The sequence below is a fragment of the Homalodisca vitripennis genome, chromosome 1 (genome assembly GCF_021130785.1).
Source record: "Homalodisca vitripennis isolate AUS2020 chromosome 1, UT_GWSS_2.1, whole genome shotgun sequence".
Classification (NCBI taxonomy): Eukaryota; Metazoa; Arthropoda; class Insecta; order Hemiptera; family Cicadellidae; genus Homalodisca; species Homalodisca vitripennis.
In genome coordinates, this window is record NC_060207.1 from 96,543,112 (window position 1) to 96,561,620 (window position 18,509).

Consider the following 18,509-nt stretch of genomic DNA (forward strand, 5'->3'; position numbering starts at 1 on the left):
GGTTTTGTATTAAAAGTTACCTGACAAAGATTGGGGAGGCCTTTAGCGCAGAGGTATGATCTCCGTTTGGTGTAATATGTCACTCTATGGCCTTAAATTCCATTCTAGTATGACGGGACCTAAAGGAACCTTACACAACACTTTGCCAATTTAAAACCATTGCTTTCAATACAAAGCTTGGTTGAGTAAGTTAATTGCGGTATCATGTTTCCCAATGGCTGTTTGTACCAAGGCAAGTTCCGGTTGTCGCCTGTTTGCTCGAGTCGTGGGGGGCGTCACTCCGTCTGAGGGCTTTGATCACGCAACACGATCACCGCGAGTCTGATATTCAGTTATGCACCGCCGGGTCTGTAGTGAGTGGTCATGTTGTGTGTCGAGGTGGTGCTTGTCTGACCCATTTTCTCGAGAGGCACTTCGGTGGAGATACGCCTCAGGGTGCCATATCTATGGCGTACTTCGTCTGAGGGCTTTGATCACGCAACACGATCACCGCGAGTCTGATGTTCAGTTATGCACCGCCGGGTCTGTAGTGAGTGGTCATGTTGTGTGTCGTCGTGGTGGTTGTCTGACCCACTTTCTCGAGTGGCACTTCGGTGGAGATACGTCTCAGGGTGCCATATCTATGGCGTACTTCGTCTGAGGGCTTTGCTCACGCAACACGATCACTGCGAGTCTGATGTTCAGTTATGCACCGCCGGGTCTGTAGTGAGTGGTCATGTTGTGTGTCGAGGTGGTGGTTGTCTGACCCACTTTCTCGAGTGGCACTTCGGTGGAGATACGCCTCAGGGTGCCACATCTGTAGCGTCTTCGTACATTTACTGCACGGTAGTTACCGAAAAACATGCTGAACACTCTTCACTCTCTATGCTGTGTAATTTCGCTTGGATCCGAAGTCTACGTTATAAGTAAATTATTTATTTCTTTCATCGAATACTTACACAAACAAGCATTAACGTGGTAAACTACCACATCGTAAGTTCATGTGGTCGACGGGTACTTAAAGTACTTTAATAAATCATTTGTTTCAATTAAACATGTCTTTATTCTTGAGGGCTTCTTAGTTTTACTGTTTTACTCAAGTTAACAACTAAAACTACGGTAAAACTAAACCTATTAATAAAACTTAAAATTAATAATTAATTAGCTTAAACATTATCATTGTAATTTTAAGCTGGCAATGTTGTCACCAAGGTACTGCTTTCCCTTCAGGTACTGCTGCTCCCGCAGTAACAACACACGGTGGACAAGGAGACAACTCCGCGTTCTACATACGGTACCCGCTAGTAAACCCCCGGCAGCTTTCCGGGAGACAGATACGTGATCGTGTCTACAAAGACAGCAATTTTTGTATTCGTCTTATTTTTCGTGTTCGTTTCGCTAGTGCCGTGTGCAGGGAAGTAAAGCGCTGACAAAATTGATTATTAGGAGAGCTGTAGCTTTACTGCTTCTGGTAAGATAAGATCGGTACCTGTACAGATCACGCAGCCTTCCTAAAGCCAGATATGAAACGTGAGTGATGGAGATCAGAAAATGTGATGGCCACTGTCAAATACCACGCCCAATGTCACTCATCCTCGAACCTTCAAATTACAGCTGTACGTCTCCTCCAAGGATTCTCTGAATTAAAATGTCCGGTGTAAAGTGGAGAACAGTGCATTTGTTAAAATGTAACTTAAAAATGCCTCACGAAATACGATTTCATGACAAATACGATTTTTACTCCAAAAGGGTAAATTTGTTATTTGCAGTTTTTGTAGAGCATAATAATAATAATGCATTCAGACGGCTGTCAAACTTACAGTTTTAATATTGTTAGCATTTAAAATATTCCAGGTGGAGGGGTGGGTAGGTGCTCCCGTTCACCAGCTTGACTGAGAGGTACGAAAATTTTGTAGTGGTAACCCCATTAGGTCATCCTAGATACGCCTATTATTGGCAGTGATACGTCAGTTGCATACGGACTGGAGCCAAAAGAACGTTAGATGAGACATTTCTCGCTGTCAGCTCTGTAGCGCTCGTAGTATCCGACCCGGGTGCTGTTAAGTTAAGACCGACGGGGCGTGGCGAGCCACCGCGCCGCATGGCCAACACGCCTTGCACGCAATTTCCGTTGTGGCAACTAGACCGAATGGTGCGAGACTACCGCAGGCGTCGGCCCGTCTGATTCCTGTCACGCCACGGAAATGGCTTGGCCTCAACAGTTGTCCCTCTTTTCGGTCCGCTGAGACGTAACTGATGCAAATCTACTCAAGTCGAAATTCCAGTGACTGATTTTTGCAGTCAACCGAAATGTTGCCTGACGCGAAGTCGAGTCTGAGTGTTGTCTCGCACGCCAAGTCGTGAGTAAATGTTGTTGCCTGACGCGAAGTCGTGTCCGAGTGTTGTCTTCGGACGCCAAAGTCGTGAGTAAATGTTGCCTGACGCGAAGTCGAGTCTGAGTGTTGTCTCGCACGCCAAGTCGTGAGTAAATGTTGTTGCCTGACGCGAAGTCGTGTCCGAGTGTTGTCTTCGGACGCCAAAGTCGTGAGTAAATTTTGCCTGACGCGAAGTCGAGTCTGAGTGTTGTCTTCGGACGCCAAGTCATGAGTGAATGACACACCTGACACGCATTCGAGTAAGAATGTTATCGTTGAATGACAAGTCGTGAATTAGTGTTGTCGTCGGATGCTAATTCGTGTGTAAATATTTGGAGGAATGTGATTTAACTTCTTGAATCAATTAGCGTAATTGCTATACAGTTCTCACACCACTGGATGTAGGTCGATTGTAGGACATAGATTCTTGTTCGATAATAATAGTAGTAAACCTGAGACCACAGCGTTACAGTGCATTTCGCTCTTATTCGGGCCATCTTCATTACTATATACAATATAGAAGTTTTAGCAAACTTCCCATATTGGATTAGCCACTTCGACGTGATTCCAATCCAAATAGATGTAGTACATTAGCTGTAGTCAATATTTGTCTATAAGTAGTTACATTATTAGAACCATACATTATCACAACGTGCCAGACAAAGTATTTGTGGTTCACAACGTTCCAGACAAAGTATCTGTGGTTCACAACGCGCCAGACAAAGTATTTGTGGTTCACAATGTTCCAGACAAAGTATCTGTGGTTCACAACGCGCCAAACAAAGTATTTGTGGTATGGAGTTGATAGCCTTATTTTTCTTGTAGCTGTGTCGATGACTTCACCGATCGTAATGGGCAGGTATCCATTTGATTACTGAATGTGTTTGATATCCCGTACAGTCCGGGCCAGGCCGGTCGTGTCGCAGTGGGCGCCCTGCCTAAAGCTACGTTTACACTGGCAAGAAATTGCGCAAATATCGTGTCCGACAGTACACATTGCCCGTTCTTACGTTAGCAAGAGCTCTCGCGAGCAGTGTCGCCACTGGCATCGTTAGTTTTTCGCAAGAATTGGAGAGCGGTGCCAGACATTAACTAATTACATTAATTCTAAACATTGCCGAGATATCACTATCGTAACAACCAGCGTTCAGCTATCGCAAGTACTCGAGACAGATTATACAACAGTTGCATAGTTAGTTAGTTTTTTTAGCAATAGTTAGTTATATTTTTTATTTAAATGTTATTGACGTGCCAATAAATATGAATAAAACTTGATTTAACTGGATGAAAAAATAAAGAAAATTTCTCTCGCAACTGTATTACGTTAGGCATTTCACTAAAATAGCTGTATGGATGAAATATCAGACCTACAACTGCACATGTCCTATCCACTTGAGACATCTCATTGAAGATCTCGATCATCAACAACGTTCAGCAGTGCATGTAACTGAAACAAAAACCAGTTCTAGGATGAGTTAACTTCTTGCACGCCATAACAAATGGAGGAAAGAGGAAGCGCCTTGTGCTCAAGGACTTGGCTGCATTCCATTCACTGACACTGGAGTGGACTTGGCCTACTGGGAGGCCTGAAAGCTTTTGCAAACAATGCACTTGTAAGGAACCTTACAGTTTTCGTTAAATTTTAAATAGTCGTGTTAATCGTGTTTTATGCCCAATGAAGTATTTTGAGGTAAACAGAGTCATGCAACTAGAACAGTAGTAGTAGTTTATTTATAGTTATCTGGTTGTCTGTGGGATGCGGAAAGGGAGACAGCAGTTGCTCTACATGTGTACAGACAGAGAACGCAATCCAGTGATGTACCTAGGAGTGCAGTGTGGAGGGAGGAGGGGCGAACCCAACAACTCATAAATCTTTGTGGGAGGGAGTATTAAAGTCGTCTATTTTTATCTTATTAATTGTAATATGCAGTATGTTAGAAAAATGAGACAAAACATGAAGTGGGTAAGTATATATTATTAAACTTCCATCATATTTGTCGTCCTCATTGTCTTTTTCAGTACATGTTTGAAATTTCGTCTCTATTACAATGCAGTGGATGACGTGAACTAACAAGCATATTTATTCTTCCTAGTCTTATTTGATTAGTATTTATAACTGGAAACTCCTCTTAATCAAATGTTTGACTAGTCAAAAATTTCTAAACTTAAAACATGTACAGTATTTAACTAAGCAGGCAGCTTTTAAATTTATACGTATCACTTTATTTCTAAGACTTCTTATATATTCGTAAACATATTAATAATGCAGAGAAAGGTGTCAAAAAATGTGAATATATATTTTATAGCTTCCAAGTATTATGATTCGTCACTCGAACTCGCTTACCGCACCACGCTCACCTTATCTTGTGGTCTGGGTTGAAGTAACTAAGTTTAAATTTACCACTCATACATTCATTTTTACGTAATTGACTTTTGAAATAGCAGCCTGGTGAGATTGCTATGGTAGAATGATGGATTATTACTAGAGAAACTTAGTAGAAAATGTAATTATTGTCTATATGATTGGTGTTCTCTTTTCACTCCAGGCGACAATAGCAACACTACATGAATGCTTCCAATCAGAAGCATTTCTATCATTCCCAAAATATATTGCCTTTACTTCACACTTAAGTTCACGTGGCCAGTGTCATGACAGTCATCAAAATTGTCCAATTCACACCAAGTCAAAAAGTTGCTATCTTCAAATCTTGAAATATTTTGGCCTCGCTGTGGAGAGCCATCTCAGTCAATAATTTTTTAAATCGATTTGAATCGGAAAACCTTGATGATTATTTTAATAGTAAACATCAGTAGTACTCCTTTTAGCTTTCTCCTTCGTCTCAAATAGAAGAGAAAATATAGGGTATGACATATATATATATATATATATATATATATATATATATATAATATATATATATATATATATATATATATATATATATATATATATATATATAAATGTATATATTTGTTTTAGTATCAGGTTGAAAGCCCTATGCTTGGAAAATTGTTTTTCCAAAAATGTAAGCAATTTAGAGTAGGGTATGAGGTAGGTCAGGTAGACTAATGTATGAGGAAATAGAGTTTTCCTCAGTTAAAGAATTGCACTAATTAGTTTCTTCCAAAATAGAATTGTATAGTGTAAAGAGTAAATTACTATTTAACTTCTGGGATCAAAATTCTTAGTTTAAAGGGTATAGTGATTTTATATATATCTAACATATAAATAATATGTGGCAACTAAGATCAATTTGATTTTTATATTACAGTTTCTACAAGTTAAATTATAATGTATTAACCATCCCATTGTTAAAATTGTACAATGTAAATTTTTATTCAGTAAATAAATGTTGAGGCCATTTAATTCTTTATTTTAAAGAAGATTTAAGTTTATGCTGAAACTTTCAATTGGATTTTGAGATCTGTTTTGCAGAATCAGCACATGTTATAGTGTTGCAAATTATATTAAACGTGCCCATTCAAATTTTAATTGCCATTATTTATTCATGATTAGGTCACTTTATTTATATTTAACAAACAGGCTTGGAAATTGCAGAGCTAAGTTCAAAATTGTTTTGAAACCTACATTATCTGATCTGGAAACAATTGACCAACATAAACATTGTTCTGATATTGTTATCTATCTGCTTGCACTGTGTAAAAACACAATAATCAAGTAAGTGATATCAGCTTGATTTATAATACTGTTTGCTTAATGGAGACAATACAACCAACAATCTTATCTTTCCAGCCTAATAATAATAAACTATGTATGTCCTAGGTTATGATTTTACTTCCATATGTAGAATGGCAAACTATTTTTGTCTTGGATTTTAAACACATGATAGCGACCTAATACAAGATCCAAAGTGCTTTTATATATTTGCATAAATATATCTACAAAAATGCTGTTCTAGTTTGTCTACATGAAACTAGTTTGAAGCAGTGTTGTTATAAAAGTTACAAAATGATTACTGTTTGTTTTTTTTTGTCACAGGGCAACACAGAATTAGGTATTGCTTGAATGTTTATTGATTGCCACTAAGAAAATAAAAGATTCAGCTAATATCATCACATTATAATTAATGTAGCCCACATCTCTCACTTAGAATAGAGTCGACTAATTTAATATGTATGTTGCATTATCATTTTATATCATTTTTGAACACAACCCCACAATACCCTATCTGACTGGGATGTCGAATTCTTCAAACCAGTGGTTACTAACTGGTGGTCTGCATCCCCAGGGGTCAAATTCTGTGAGGTAAAAAAAAAAAATAAAAGGTTAATGAAGACAAATGCAGGTGTAATTTTAATGAAAACCCAATATTGGTTGATATGAAGTCTCCTAACTCGTAGCAAAGTCTAGAACATTTCAAACAATTGCTGAAGAGTTGATATTGTGCAAGAGAATGATATAGATGATTCAACCGCAAACTCACAAATATTGACCGGACCTAATAATGCTATTCAATTTGTGGTTACAAATTTGGTAATATTAGTCTTCGTTTGCTTTATCTGGAAAAAGCAATTATACAAAGAATTTTTATTTTCATATGAATTACTTCACACACAACTGCCCACAACATTTTTACAGAACTTAATGAGTTTGTAAAGTACCGTCATTACTTTGGAAAAATGTAGGCTACGATAAATGTGATTGGCAAAAGCATGACTGGTGACAGTAGGTATTCGGACATCTATAAAGTTGTAGATGTTTTGTATAAACAAATAACCTGCTCAACTTCAAGATTTTCGTGTTAAACCATGAAGGACTTAGCTTATCAGAACTTATTAAGTAAAAAATAAACTAAATTTTTCTCACTAGTATGAATACAGTATATGACACAATGCGTGCTGAAATATGGATTACAAGAGTCAACAAGGCAATTTTACATAGTTGTTAAGTACACTACTAAAGTGAATACATGATCTTTATTACTGAGTAGGTGGTTAGTTTGTGTTAAATATTTGGAACAGTTTTTATTATTAAAAAAAAGTTTAAAAATGACTCCTAATAGCACATTTTTTAATAATAATTTACAAAGTGAATATTTATTTCGGTTTTTAATGTAATTTAAAAAACTTTATGATGATTTGTCTAATAGCTTCTTTTTTTAAATCAATCAAGCAATGCGTATTAAGAGTTACCTGTAATTTCATGAAATTAGTCCTCCTGTATTTGTTATAACTGAAAATAATTACTTATAATAAAAAACATTGATTAAATAAAATACTTATTTATGCATAGTGTGTTATTTAATTATAAGTGTATGACAATATACAATAAAACAGTAGTATAAAAAATGATTTAACAGTGCATGTTTTAGGGGTTTTTCAACAAATTCGGTTGAGAAGCACTGCTATAAACCATACCAGAAACACTCCTCTTCACTTTACACCAGTCAATTATGTATGGTTGTTGTGAACCAACATATACCGTACATGGAGATCGTACATTTAATAAAATCCATATTATTGAACTTGATAGTTCATTGTTATGTACTGTATAGTATTTAATGTAACATGAATATACATTTAGAATTCCATTTGTATATTTTCTAAATAGTTCGAAACTTTTCCATAATCTTTGGATGACTTGTTAATTCTTGGGATTGGTTTAAAAAGTCATCATTCGAAAGTGAAATATAAATATGTTCGTACTCTTTTCAGATCAGTGGGGAAATTCATGTTGACTCTATCACAGTTCTACTACTGGAAGGTACGTGGCGGTGGAGTTGCTGCAATTTTCTTACACAATGTTCGGAAACATCCCAACAAGATTGCTTTCTACTTTGAAGATCGATCTTGGACCTTTCAAGAGGTAAGGTGTTAAATGTTGTCTTATAAGTAAACAAGTAGTTTTGGTTTGCAAATTCTAAAAGTGTTTTAGTTTGAATTACTGAAATTTAATGTTAAGTCCATATAAATATTGTTGTAATTATAGACACTGTAAGGGAGTATGTCAGGATGACAAGTTACAATGTTATACTATGTAACTGAAGTTTACACATTATTAACAATTTAACTCATTATTTCATTCTACTGGACTTGCAGGCATCTCAATTAATTAATATGGCAATTAATTTCTTTGATAAGTTCACCAGATAACAAATATTTTAGCAATGAATGCTGGTTTTCAACTCAAAAAGCATGTAGTGGGGAGATTGGTTGTGAGTCAACATAATATCTTATATTAATTTTAAGTGCTCTGGTATCACGTAGTTTGTCAATTGAGAAAACTGAGCGGGGACACTTATTGGTGAATCAAGAAATAATAACTTTGATAATCCTGAGGTTTTTTTTGCATTTGATCTCTGAAAGTAAAGTCTATATAGTGCTCTAAAATACTAGATGAAACATCCAGTACTTGTGTGATGGTAGGTGGAAGATCAGAGCAACCGGGTGGCCAACTACTTCAGAACACAAGGTGTGAGCAGAGGGGATGCTGTGGGATTGCTGATGGAGAACAGGCCAGAGGTAGTGATCTTATGGCTGGGGCTAACCAAGCTGGGGGCGGTGGCCGCTCTTATCAACAATAACCAGAGGGGAGACATCTTGTCACACTCCATCCTGTCTGGAGAGTGTAAGAAGGTCATCTGTGGCACCGAACTTGTCGATGGTTGGTACCACTCATGTCTTTCTTGAGGAGAAGTAGGTTGTGATGAAATTTTGTGTTTAAAACAAGTAAACTTGAGATTTAAAATTATTTTCATATGGCACAAAAGTAAATTATTTTCTCTAACTATTAAAATCACATTCAAACTTCCTTACTATGCCAAATAAAATTATTTTTCAATTTAAATGAGATTATTTCATTACAATTGGTTTTTTTACTTAAAATATGTTTCTAGTATTATAAAATTATCTATAGTCTGGGAGCTGAGATCTAGTCTGCTCATTCTCCACCTCATAGTCTGACACTATATAGCTTGTTTATGGTTTTGTCTTCAAGTATCTGCATTTTTTGGTTACAGGTGTGAAAATCTAAAAAATATGATGTATAACAAACTTTTCATTGGTTATTTTCAACTCTTTGATACCCTCCTACCTTGACTCCCTCCAAAAGTAGCACGGCTCACGAATTCTTTGTTTCTTCGAGAAATTCTTCTGTTGATTTTAGAAAATAATTGTTTGTTTGTAAAAAGCAAATTGACTCTAAGCTCCCTAGTTAGAAATTGACATTATTAATTAGGTGTGTTATTTATATATGTAACAAGAATAAAATTTATTGGTGACTTCTCAAAAAACTAGATGAAGTTTCAGGAGTTCAGAAGCCGGGAACCAGTTTGCACCATATAAACATACGGCCTAGAATTTATTAAATTGATGGAGGAATTTCCTCTACGGAAGAAATCAACTGTCTCTGTGAAAATTTTTGGAGGGTGTGGTTAAGATCATAATTATTAAACAATAATAATAATTTTTTTTATTTGTAAATATTGTAATTATTTTCCCAAATTCTCAAAAGAATAACTTTTCTCTACTTTATATGAGTAAAATATTGGCGTATCATACCTAAGAACCTGTCCTAATTCATAACGAAGCCAACAGTGAAAACCGTATCAAAATCCGTTGAGAAGTTTAGAAAATTTTTATGCACAAACTGACCAATACAAAAAGCGACTTTAATTTATGCTTTATCTTGATTTTGGATTTATTATCCATGTCCATTATTCTTTTGCCCGGCAATTAATTAACACCTTCACTGCCGCTCTATATTGTGTAATCTTGAGTACTTTTAACTACCACTAATGGATCTGCCACAGTCAACGTGTTGATTAGTGCCTTCATTTGTTTTAACTTAATCTTCCAGTGCTATCTGGCTACAAGAGGGGTTTAACTGCTCAGATGGTGAAACTGACTTGTAATATTTACAGCTCTGTCAGAGATCCTGCCCAAGTGGCCAGAGCTGGGGGTATACACGACAGGACCTACCCAGAAGGAACTGCCTGGCAGCACACACCTGGACCAGGTTCTCCCTCACTCACCCTCTACTCCTCTACCACAGGAGATCGCCAAGACGGCCATGAATGACACTTTCCTCCTGATTTATACCTCAGGCACCACTGGCCTCCCTAAGGCTGCTAAGATGAACCACGCTAGGTCAGTTGAAGATATTACATAATTAAAAAAATAGTTTTTGTAGAAATCATTGTCAAACTGCTATTGGAGGACTAGTACAAGACTCTATTTGAAATTAAAATGTTCAGGGACAGACTGTGTTAAAAACAACCACATTCTAAAAGGCGTATCTCCTTTTTTTACTAAACACTTTTGTTAAAAACCTTCATTATATTTCTTTTTGCCAATATATTTTCATATTGTATAATTATTTAATGACTGGTCCGTTAATTATATCTTGAATGATTTTATAATTTTTTTCAGTTAATTTTATCAAACATGTTATTTATGTAAGAATAAGGAGTCTTTTAGCCTTCTATAAAATAAATATTTTAAGATTAAATAGTAACCTTTTAAGAGTTCATTATATATCCTCCAGAAGTAATTTAATTATGGTGTTGGATAAGTGGTATTGGTGTACTGGTTATACTTTTAGGGAAGAAATTTTGAAATGAAATGTTTCTAGATCAGTTGTTCTAATTTTTGTTGTCTCTATTTCATTTCTTATTTTATCCTGCCAATGTGGTAATCCTTAAACGATTTGACACTTGTAAGCTTAAAAAGATATTTGTCTTTAACTTGTGCATACTAAAGTTGGTTCAGACATTTTCTTTGTCATAACTTTTTATCAGTAAAGCATATCAGTAAGGCTGTTTTTGTACTCCAAGTTGACATGTTCGTGTCTGCAGACTGAGCTTTCTGTTTAGCCATTTTTTAAAATTTATGACACCACTACTGTAACCTCTTGATGGTCCAATTAATACATTGATGTAATTTGTAAATTTGTCAGTATGCCTCATACATCTAATTTACCACCAGCAGTTAGTTGGTTTGATTCCTGGACCTGTTGTGACTTTTCTGGTGTAAGACATTTACTAGCTTCTTCTCATTTCTATATCAAGTCAAATATAAAATAATAATGTAGTAGCATACTTTTGAAGAATTCTAAGTAAATTTAAAATTTCTATGTTTATTGCCTTTTATTGATAGTAAAATAATGATAAACTTTAAAAATTTGGTTTGTGCAATGCTGTAAAAACAATTGATGCATTTCATCAAAACAACTGATGCTGTATAATTTACTCACATGGTCACTGATATCACTGCATATTGTATCTTTACAACAACCAAGTCATGACAGGAGATGCTGGTCTGTCCACAAATCCTTGTGTAATAAATAAAAATGTCAGATATTGATCAAATAGATCTATGTGCGTCATTACAATCACATAAATAATTGGTTTTCTATACATATACCTTTTTTTCTTTTATTTAAATAAATTCTAAATTATTACTTTATTATCAGAGTAGTATCTATGATTAGAAGTGTTATACTTTTGAACCAAACTTCATGTCTAGATTGAATCTATTTAAGTGCCTGGTGGAAATAGGGATGTTAAGAATTGAACTTGGGAATAAGATAGGAGGCGTGTTCAGAGAGTAAGTACCATTTCATTCTACTGCCGCCATAATGCTGCAATTGGTGTTCCGTGCATGCGCACTAGTAGTCCTTGTTCGTTGGCTATTGACTCACAACATTTTAGTTGTTCTAGATTGTGTTTTCAGTTTTCTCTGAACGTTTAAAATGTTTAAGACAATTAGTGATCCCACCGATTGTGAGATTTGTTCTGTAATAAGATATTTAAATGCAAGGAATATGAAACCGGCTGAAATTTATCGTCAACTTCGAGATGTGTACGGGGGAAGACGTGATGAGTGAAGGAATGGTGAGAAAGTGGGTTAGAATGTTCAATGGCGGTCGAACAAATGTGCATGAGAGAATCAGAGCGGTCGGCCTTTTCTCGTCACCAATGATCTGGTAAGGCCAGAGAACAGACATTTCACTATGAAAACGCCATCTGATGATTTCCAACAAATTTCTCTCACTCTTTTGTACAAATTGTTACGGATCGCTTAGGTTATCGCATACTGTGGTCCCAATGGGTTCCAAAAATGCTTATTGACATGCACAAAACCAAGAGACTCGGAAGTGCTTTGACTTTTATCACACGGTGCAGTGATGATGGTCAGGATTTTTTAAACAAAATTGTGACAGATAATGAAACTTGGATCCTTCATGTCACACCGGAATCCAAACAGCAGTCAATGAAGTGGTGCCCCACGCAATCCCTGAAGAATCAAAAATTCAAGATGACAATGTCTGCACAAAAAAATCATGTGCAATGTCTTTTGGGATCGGAAAGGTGTTTTGCTGATTGATTTTCTCCCAAGAGTTGAAACTATTAATGTGGCAAGGTATTGTGAAACCTTATGAAAACTAAGGCTGGCAATTCAAAACAAACCGAGAGGAATGCTCAGTAACGGAATTGTGTTGCTCCTTGACAATGCTTGGCTCTATACTGCTGGTGACACTGAAACATTGTTTCAACAATTTCGTTGGGAGCAGTTCGATCACCTGCCTTACAGCCCGGACTTGGCACCACCTGACTACTACTTGTTCCTGCACATGAAGCACGAGTTAGCCGGCCAACGCTTTGAAACCGATGTAGTGAAGACTACCGTGGAGTCGTGGCTACATTTGTTGGCAGGAACCTTCTACATAGAGGTTATAGACAAATTGTTCACCTGCTACGAAAAGTGTTTGAACATCGGTGGAAACTCTTGAAAAATAGTTTAAGGTTTGGGCTTTCATGCAGAAATAAAATTGTGTTGGATAAAATGTTTTACTTGTTTTTTTTTTTTAAACGGTACTTACTTTTTGAACACCCCTTGTAAAAGAAATAAAGTTAAACTGCACTGAACTTCTTTATAACTAGTATGATTGTCAAAATCTTAGTTGTAGATTTGTTCATGTCAAGTAGATGATTATTATAATCAAACTAATTATTATAGATGGAATAATGAAATATATAACTTTGTAGAAAAAAATACAGTTTAAATAACTAAGATTATTATGCTGAATGACTGTTGACTTTTGTCAGGTGTTTTATGATGGCACGAGGTATTTACAACATGATGTGGATGAGTGGAGACGACGTGGTGTATGATACCCTCCCTCTGTACCACACGGCTGGAGGAGTACTGGGTGTGGGACAAGCACTACTCAATGGTCTCACTGTAGTTGTGAGGTCAAAGTTCAGCGTTACGAACTTTTGGACTGACTGCATCAAGTACAACTGTACGGTAAGTTCATGTTAGATGTGGAACATGAACAACTTAAACGTCTCTGGATACTCTACTTTTACTTTTAAAATTTTGTCAACCTAGAAAATTAATTTACCAGTATAGTGCCAATTTTTTTTCTTTAAGATTTCATTACTTTTAATTTTTACTGAACAATACAAACTATAATTGGATTTATTTTTAGGTATGAATTATATTTATAAAATATTTTGTGCATTGGCCCGACAAAGTTGCTACAGGAAAAGATGTTAAAAGTTTCAACCATTGATTCAGACCTTGGACCTCTCAACCCCTGGGTTTAAACCAACCTAATTATAGGAAAATTTTGTTCTGATGGTTGTCATCATAAATAAATGTGTGCTTATGCGTTACTGCAGGTATATCAGATGGCTATTTCGATGGTACAAATGTTCTTAGTCTCTACTGAGGCTTTGTTGCTACCATGTTTATTGAGATTGTGTGCACACTCTTCTGTTTTAGTCTGTTCAGTATTACACTGAACAATAGTTACACAGTGTTTAAATAATATTTACAATGCATTAGATGTTTTAAATTCGTCATTGGTGCAATATAGAGTACAAGTTAGTTATTGACTTTGTATTTGATATCTGAATTACAATAATGATCAATAAATATAATATAAAATTTAAATGTAAACAGATCCCAGGATGTTTGTTGAACTTCGTGTGAAAATGTCAACAGTTATTTAGTGTCTGTTAAATTTGTATTATAAAACATAAATATTAAAAATTTTTTAAGAAATTAAAATATTTCAGGTAATTTTTATTAACTTACTCTTCTTATAAACCTTCTTTGGAATACAAAGAATATTTTACAAAAGGAATTAGCCATATTGCTCCAGCTGTTCTTAATAGCGCTTAGCAATGTATTTGGTGATTCATTTTTATTTTTACGATTGTTTGGTGATCAAAAACTACCAGATATTTGACTATATTTTTTCCAACAAAAAATCAAACATGTGATTTGGCATTGAAAAAAAAATATATAAAATTACTCTGTAAAACCATTATAATTCCTATAGAACAATTTTTTTGTAATTTCCACTTATAAATAATAGTGGCGTTAATAATAATTGAGGTTTTGAATTTTTGCAAGGAAATTAAACTTTTTTGGTAATTTGGTAGACTTTTACTAGTTTTGAAATTTTTATTTTATCATATATAACTACAGTAAAACCTCTCATATCCGACCATGATGGGACTGAGCCATGGTCGGAATGGCCAAAAGGCCGGATATCGGAAGGAACAAAAATTGCCTTTCCCAGTTAGAAAAAAAACTACATGTATGCAGTGTACTACAATAAGTGATCAACTTTATTGTACTTGTAAATATCAGCATTTGTATGTTGCTTAATATATTTCAAACATTTAAAGATTTTAAATTAAATGAAAACGTGAATAAAATGTACGTGTATGTACTGTACCTTATTTAAAAAATTCAGTAATGTGGATTTTAGTTTCAATTTTGTCAATTTTGACCTTGCGGAAGTATCTCTCTATTTTTTTGCCTACAATACGTGCATTGGGGTTGCATTTGGATGTTGCTTGATGTATTTCAGGGCAATGTTGTAGGTGTCTTTAGCTGCAGAATGACTCACTACGTTGTCACTTGTGGTTTTCTCTTCATCCGAGTCAATTTCTTCTTCCTCGGCTTTGCTCTGCACAATAGCATTGATCTTCCCGGAGATCTTCATTGATCATGACCTTCATCAAGCTACACTTCTACATCTGTCATCTGGAGATCGTGCTGAAGCACTTGTAGATTTTGTAATGTTTCTCTTTTATCTATCTCAACATCTGCTTCAACAACCTGGCTCATGATCAGTCTCAGGTTCTTCTTATTTCAATGATGTCCAAATCTTTTTCCAAGCCTTCTGAAGGGTGGTTTGTTTAATTTTATCCCAACCTGCAGCAACGATATAGATGGCATCTTTTATATTTATACTTTTCATTGCCTCAAAAAGGGTACATCCTTCTTTTTTTTTCCACGAGATAGCTGATATATTTTCTTCTGTATCCACTTGATGATGCCCTGATTGATGGCTGTATTAAAGATGTAACACAAGGCGGTAAAAATGAAGCTTTGGTGCTTCTTTTTGTAGTTCAAATTCAGAGGGGTGACTGGGAGCATTATCTAAGAGCAAAACAGCACAAGCAGGTAAGTTTTTAGACTTTAAATGTTTTTTACCGAGGAAACAAATTCGTCAAAAAACCACTCCTGAAACAAATGACTATCCATCCAAGCAGATGAATGATTACAATAGAAAACTTGAAGTGTTGCCATGTTTAGCTTTTTAAATGCTCTTGGCTTCTTAGATTTCCCTATGATGAACAACGGCATTTTGGGGATTCCTGCAGCATTGCTATAAGTTGTAATTGTGAGTCTGTCTTTTGCAAGCTTTGTTCCTAAACACAGGCTCATTTTTAGCAGCTAGAGTGGTTTTTAATTGCCAAATTTTGTTATTTAGGCCTGTTTCGTCTACATTGTAGATTTGTTTAGGTACAAGTTTCTGTTCTATGACCAACTTCTCAAATTTTTCTATAAATTCTTTAGCAGCATTATCATTAGCGGAGAGTTTTGTCCCCGCCCCAACTTGTCACGCAATTTTAATGCATCATCTGTCTCGATTGTCGTTGAGTACGCTTCCAGATCTTTACGGCTTGTCTTCCAGTACTTTACCGTAGTCACACCTACACCCAACTCAAAAGCTAGCTTAATAACAGACTGACCATGGTCCAATTGTTGCAACACTTCAAGTTTTTGTTGCAGAGAAACACAAAAACACTTACATTTTTGAGTTACCATTGAGTGTGTGAAGTTGCCATCACACACGCCACTTCACATTAAGGCACTTTACATTCCATGGTCATATTAAATTTTAAACTAGACCATTAAGAATCTAAGTTTATTTTATTTTAAAGTTTTTCTTGTGAATTCCACTCTAAAATGTTAAAAATAAAAGTTTATTTTTATTCTGAAGAGTATTTAAAAAAATAATGGTTTTACACTGTTGTGGTTGCAGGTAGCGCAGTACATCGGAGAGATGTGCAGATTCTTGCTTGCTAGTCCTGAACGTCCCGAACAAACAGCGCACAAGGTAATAATAGGAATGAAAATCTTTAGAACAAATGTGCATCAAGTTTATGCTTGGGCAATTCGGTACAAGTTAAACTGTAATCAAATCAAAATCTCTTTGATCATAGTTTCTATGTTTTGTTTTCCCAATATTCTCAATAGATCCTAGAGTATGTTTAAATAATTCTTTAGTAACTATTAGTCAAATTACTTGTATTAATTGATGAAGTTCTCAATAAAAATCAAAGTACAATAGCATACAGTATTCATAGATTTAGTTTACGTTTTATATAAATTTGCTTTTATGAAATAGTTTAAAGGATTAATTGCTTTAACTAGAATTTTCAATGCTATTGACAATCTCAAATCTATTATCTGTACTAATAGAATTTTTAGGACAGTTTGATAAGCAAGTTTAACCCTGTTAAACTGTTAAAAATTTTCTGAAAATATGTACACCATCTAACAATAATTATGTTTAATTGATAGGAACGTTATACACATTATTATCAAGATCAATAATTTTAATAGTTTTATATTAATTATAAAAGAAATTTGTTGTACAAGAGGTTTATTTAAAATTTTCTCTCTGAAACAGAGCATATGAGGGTGAAAACTGAGTAGAGCAAACATCCCAAACACTCATTATACCGACACACAGAACCAAATTATCAAGCAACCCAAGCATCCAGCATTCGTGTTGTTTAGGGGGGGGATTCTTCCCTCCTCAACCCATATAAATTCAAGAACAAGATATTGGAGTTCTCTGTGTCCCAGTAATGAAAGAGTATGAACACATATGAGTTAAGCCTCCCAGTAAAAATGAGAGTGGACACTAAAGTATCTTATTCTATTATCAACTATTTTTTCTAGATTTGTTTTTAAAAATCATGAAATTTATGATTTGTTGTTGTAAAAACTTTACTTTTTAAAATTATTGTTTAAGTATTCACTGTGTATTGATTTTCTGAATTTGTTTTTAATTTATGATAGTATTGATGATGTGTGAAATGCAGGTACGTCTCATCATTGGAAACGGCCTAAGACCCCAGATCTGGTCAGCATTTATGGAGCGTTTCCACATCCAAGAGGTTGGGGAGTTCTATGGCTCTACTGAAGGCAACTGTAACATGAGTGAGTAGAGTGATTCATTTTCCGGCTCCTTGATTATAGATTGTAGCAAAACCAAAATGTAGAAATGAGTAGACTTCTTTATTTGTAAAAGGTTGGTGAATGTGCTATTTGCAATAAAGACATTGGGCTTCCAACAAAATAGAATCTAGATTTATATGCTCTAAGGGAAAGCACTTGCCTATATTGTCTTATACAATTTTTTTTTTCTTTTATTAACAACTGTATCTTCACAATAAAACTTCCAAAATAAATTTCTAGTTATCATAGTTAGAAAGATACAAAAGAGCCACAAACTCTGTTAGAATTTATAACATCTTCTATTAGCTTGAGTGACTTATCACAAAAAGGTAATAAAATAATTAGATTCATCAATGGTTTAATGATAATCTTTTATGTTATCGTGGTCTCTGTGTTTTTACATTTAGCCTCAATTAGTAATATTTTATTCCACTGAATATGACACTCTGGCAGACTTAAAAGAAATTTTTCATTTGTTGATTAATCAGAGGTATAAAGGAAATTAAAGAACATAAACTGGACGAAACTGTATACTACGTATAGCCATTGTTTGTAGACAGGCAACTAAAATAATCATTTTAGAAAATAAAGATTCACAAAGACTCGCCTAGTTATATCTCATTCTTGGTGACCATC

The 18,509-nt window shown here is 35.0% G+C and overlaps 1 protein-coding gene across 1 annotated transcript in view; it reads left to right on the plus strand.

Annotated features, from left to right (window-relative positions):
• LOC124367301 (long-chain fatty acid transport protein 4) overlaps positions 1 to 18,509 on the plus strand; it is a 59,428-nt gene that overhangs the window by 26,279 nt on the left and 14,640 nt on the right. Inside the window, exons 2-7 of the mRNA XM_046824026.1 lie at positions 8,031 to 8,181; positions 8,742 to 8,979; positions 10,238 to 10,463; positions 13,424 to 13,625; positions 16,669 to 16,743; positions 17,738 to 17,855. Coding sequence (XP_046679982.1) covers positions 8,031 to 8,181; positions 8,742 to 8,979; positions 10,238 to 10,463; positions 13,424 to 13,625; positions 16,669 to 16,743; positions 17,738 to 17,855 — 1,010 coding nt within the window. The remainder of the gene's footprint in view (positions 1 to 8,030; positions 8,182 to 8,741; positions 8,980 to 10,237; positions 10,464 to 13,423; positions 13,626 to 16,668; positions 16,744 to 17,737; positions 17,856 to 18,509) is intronic.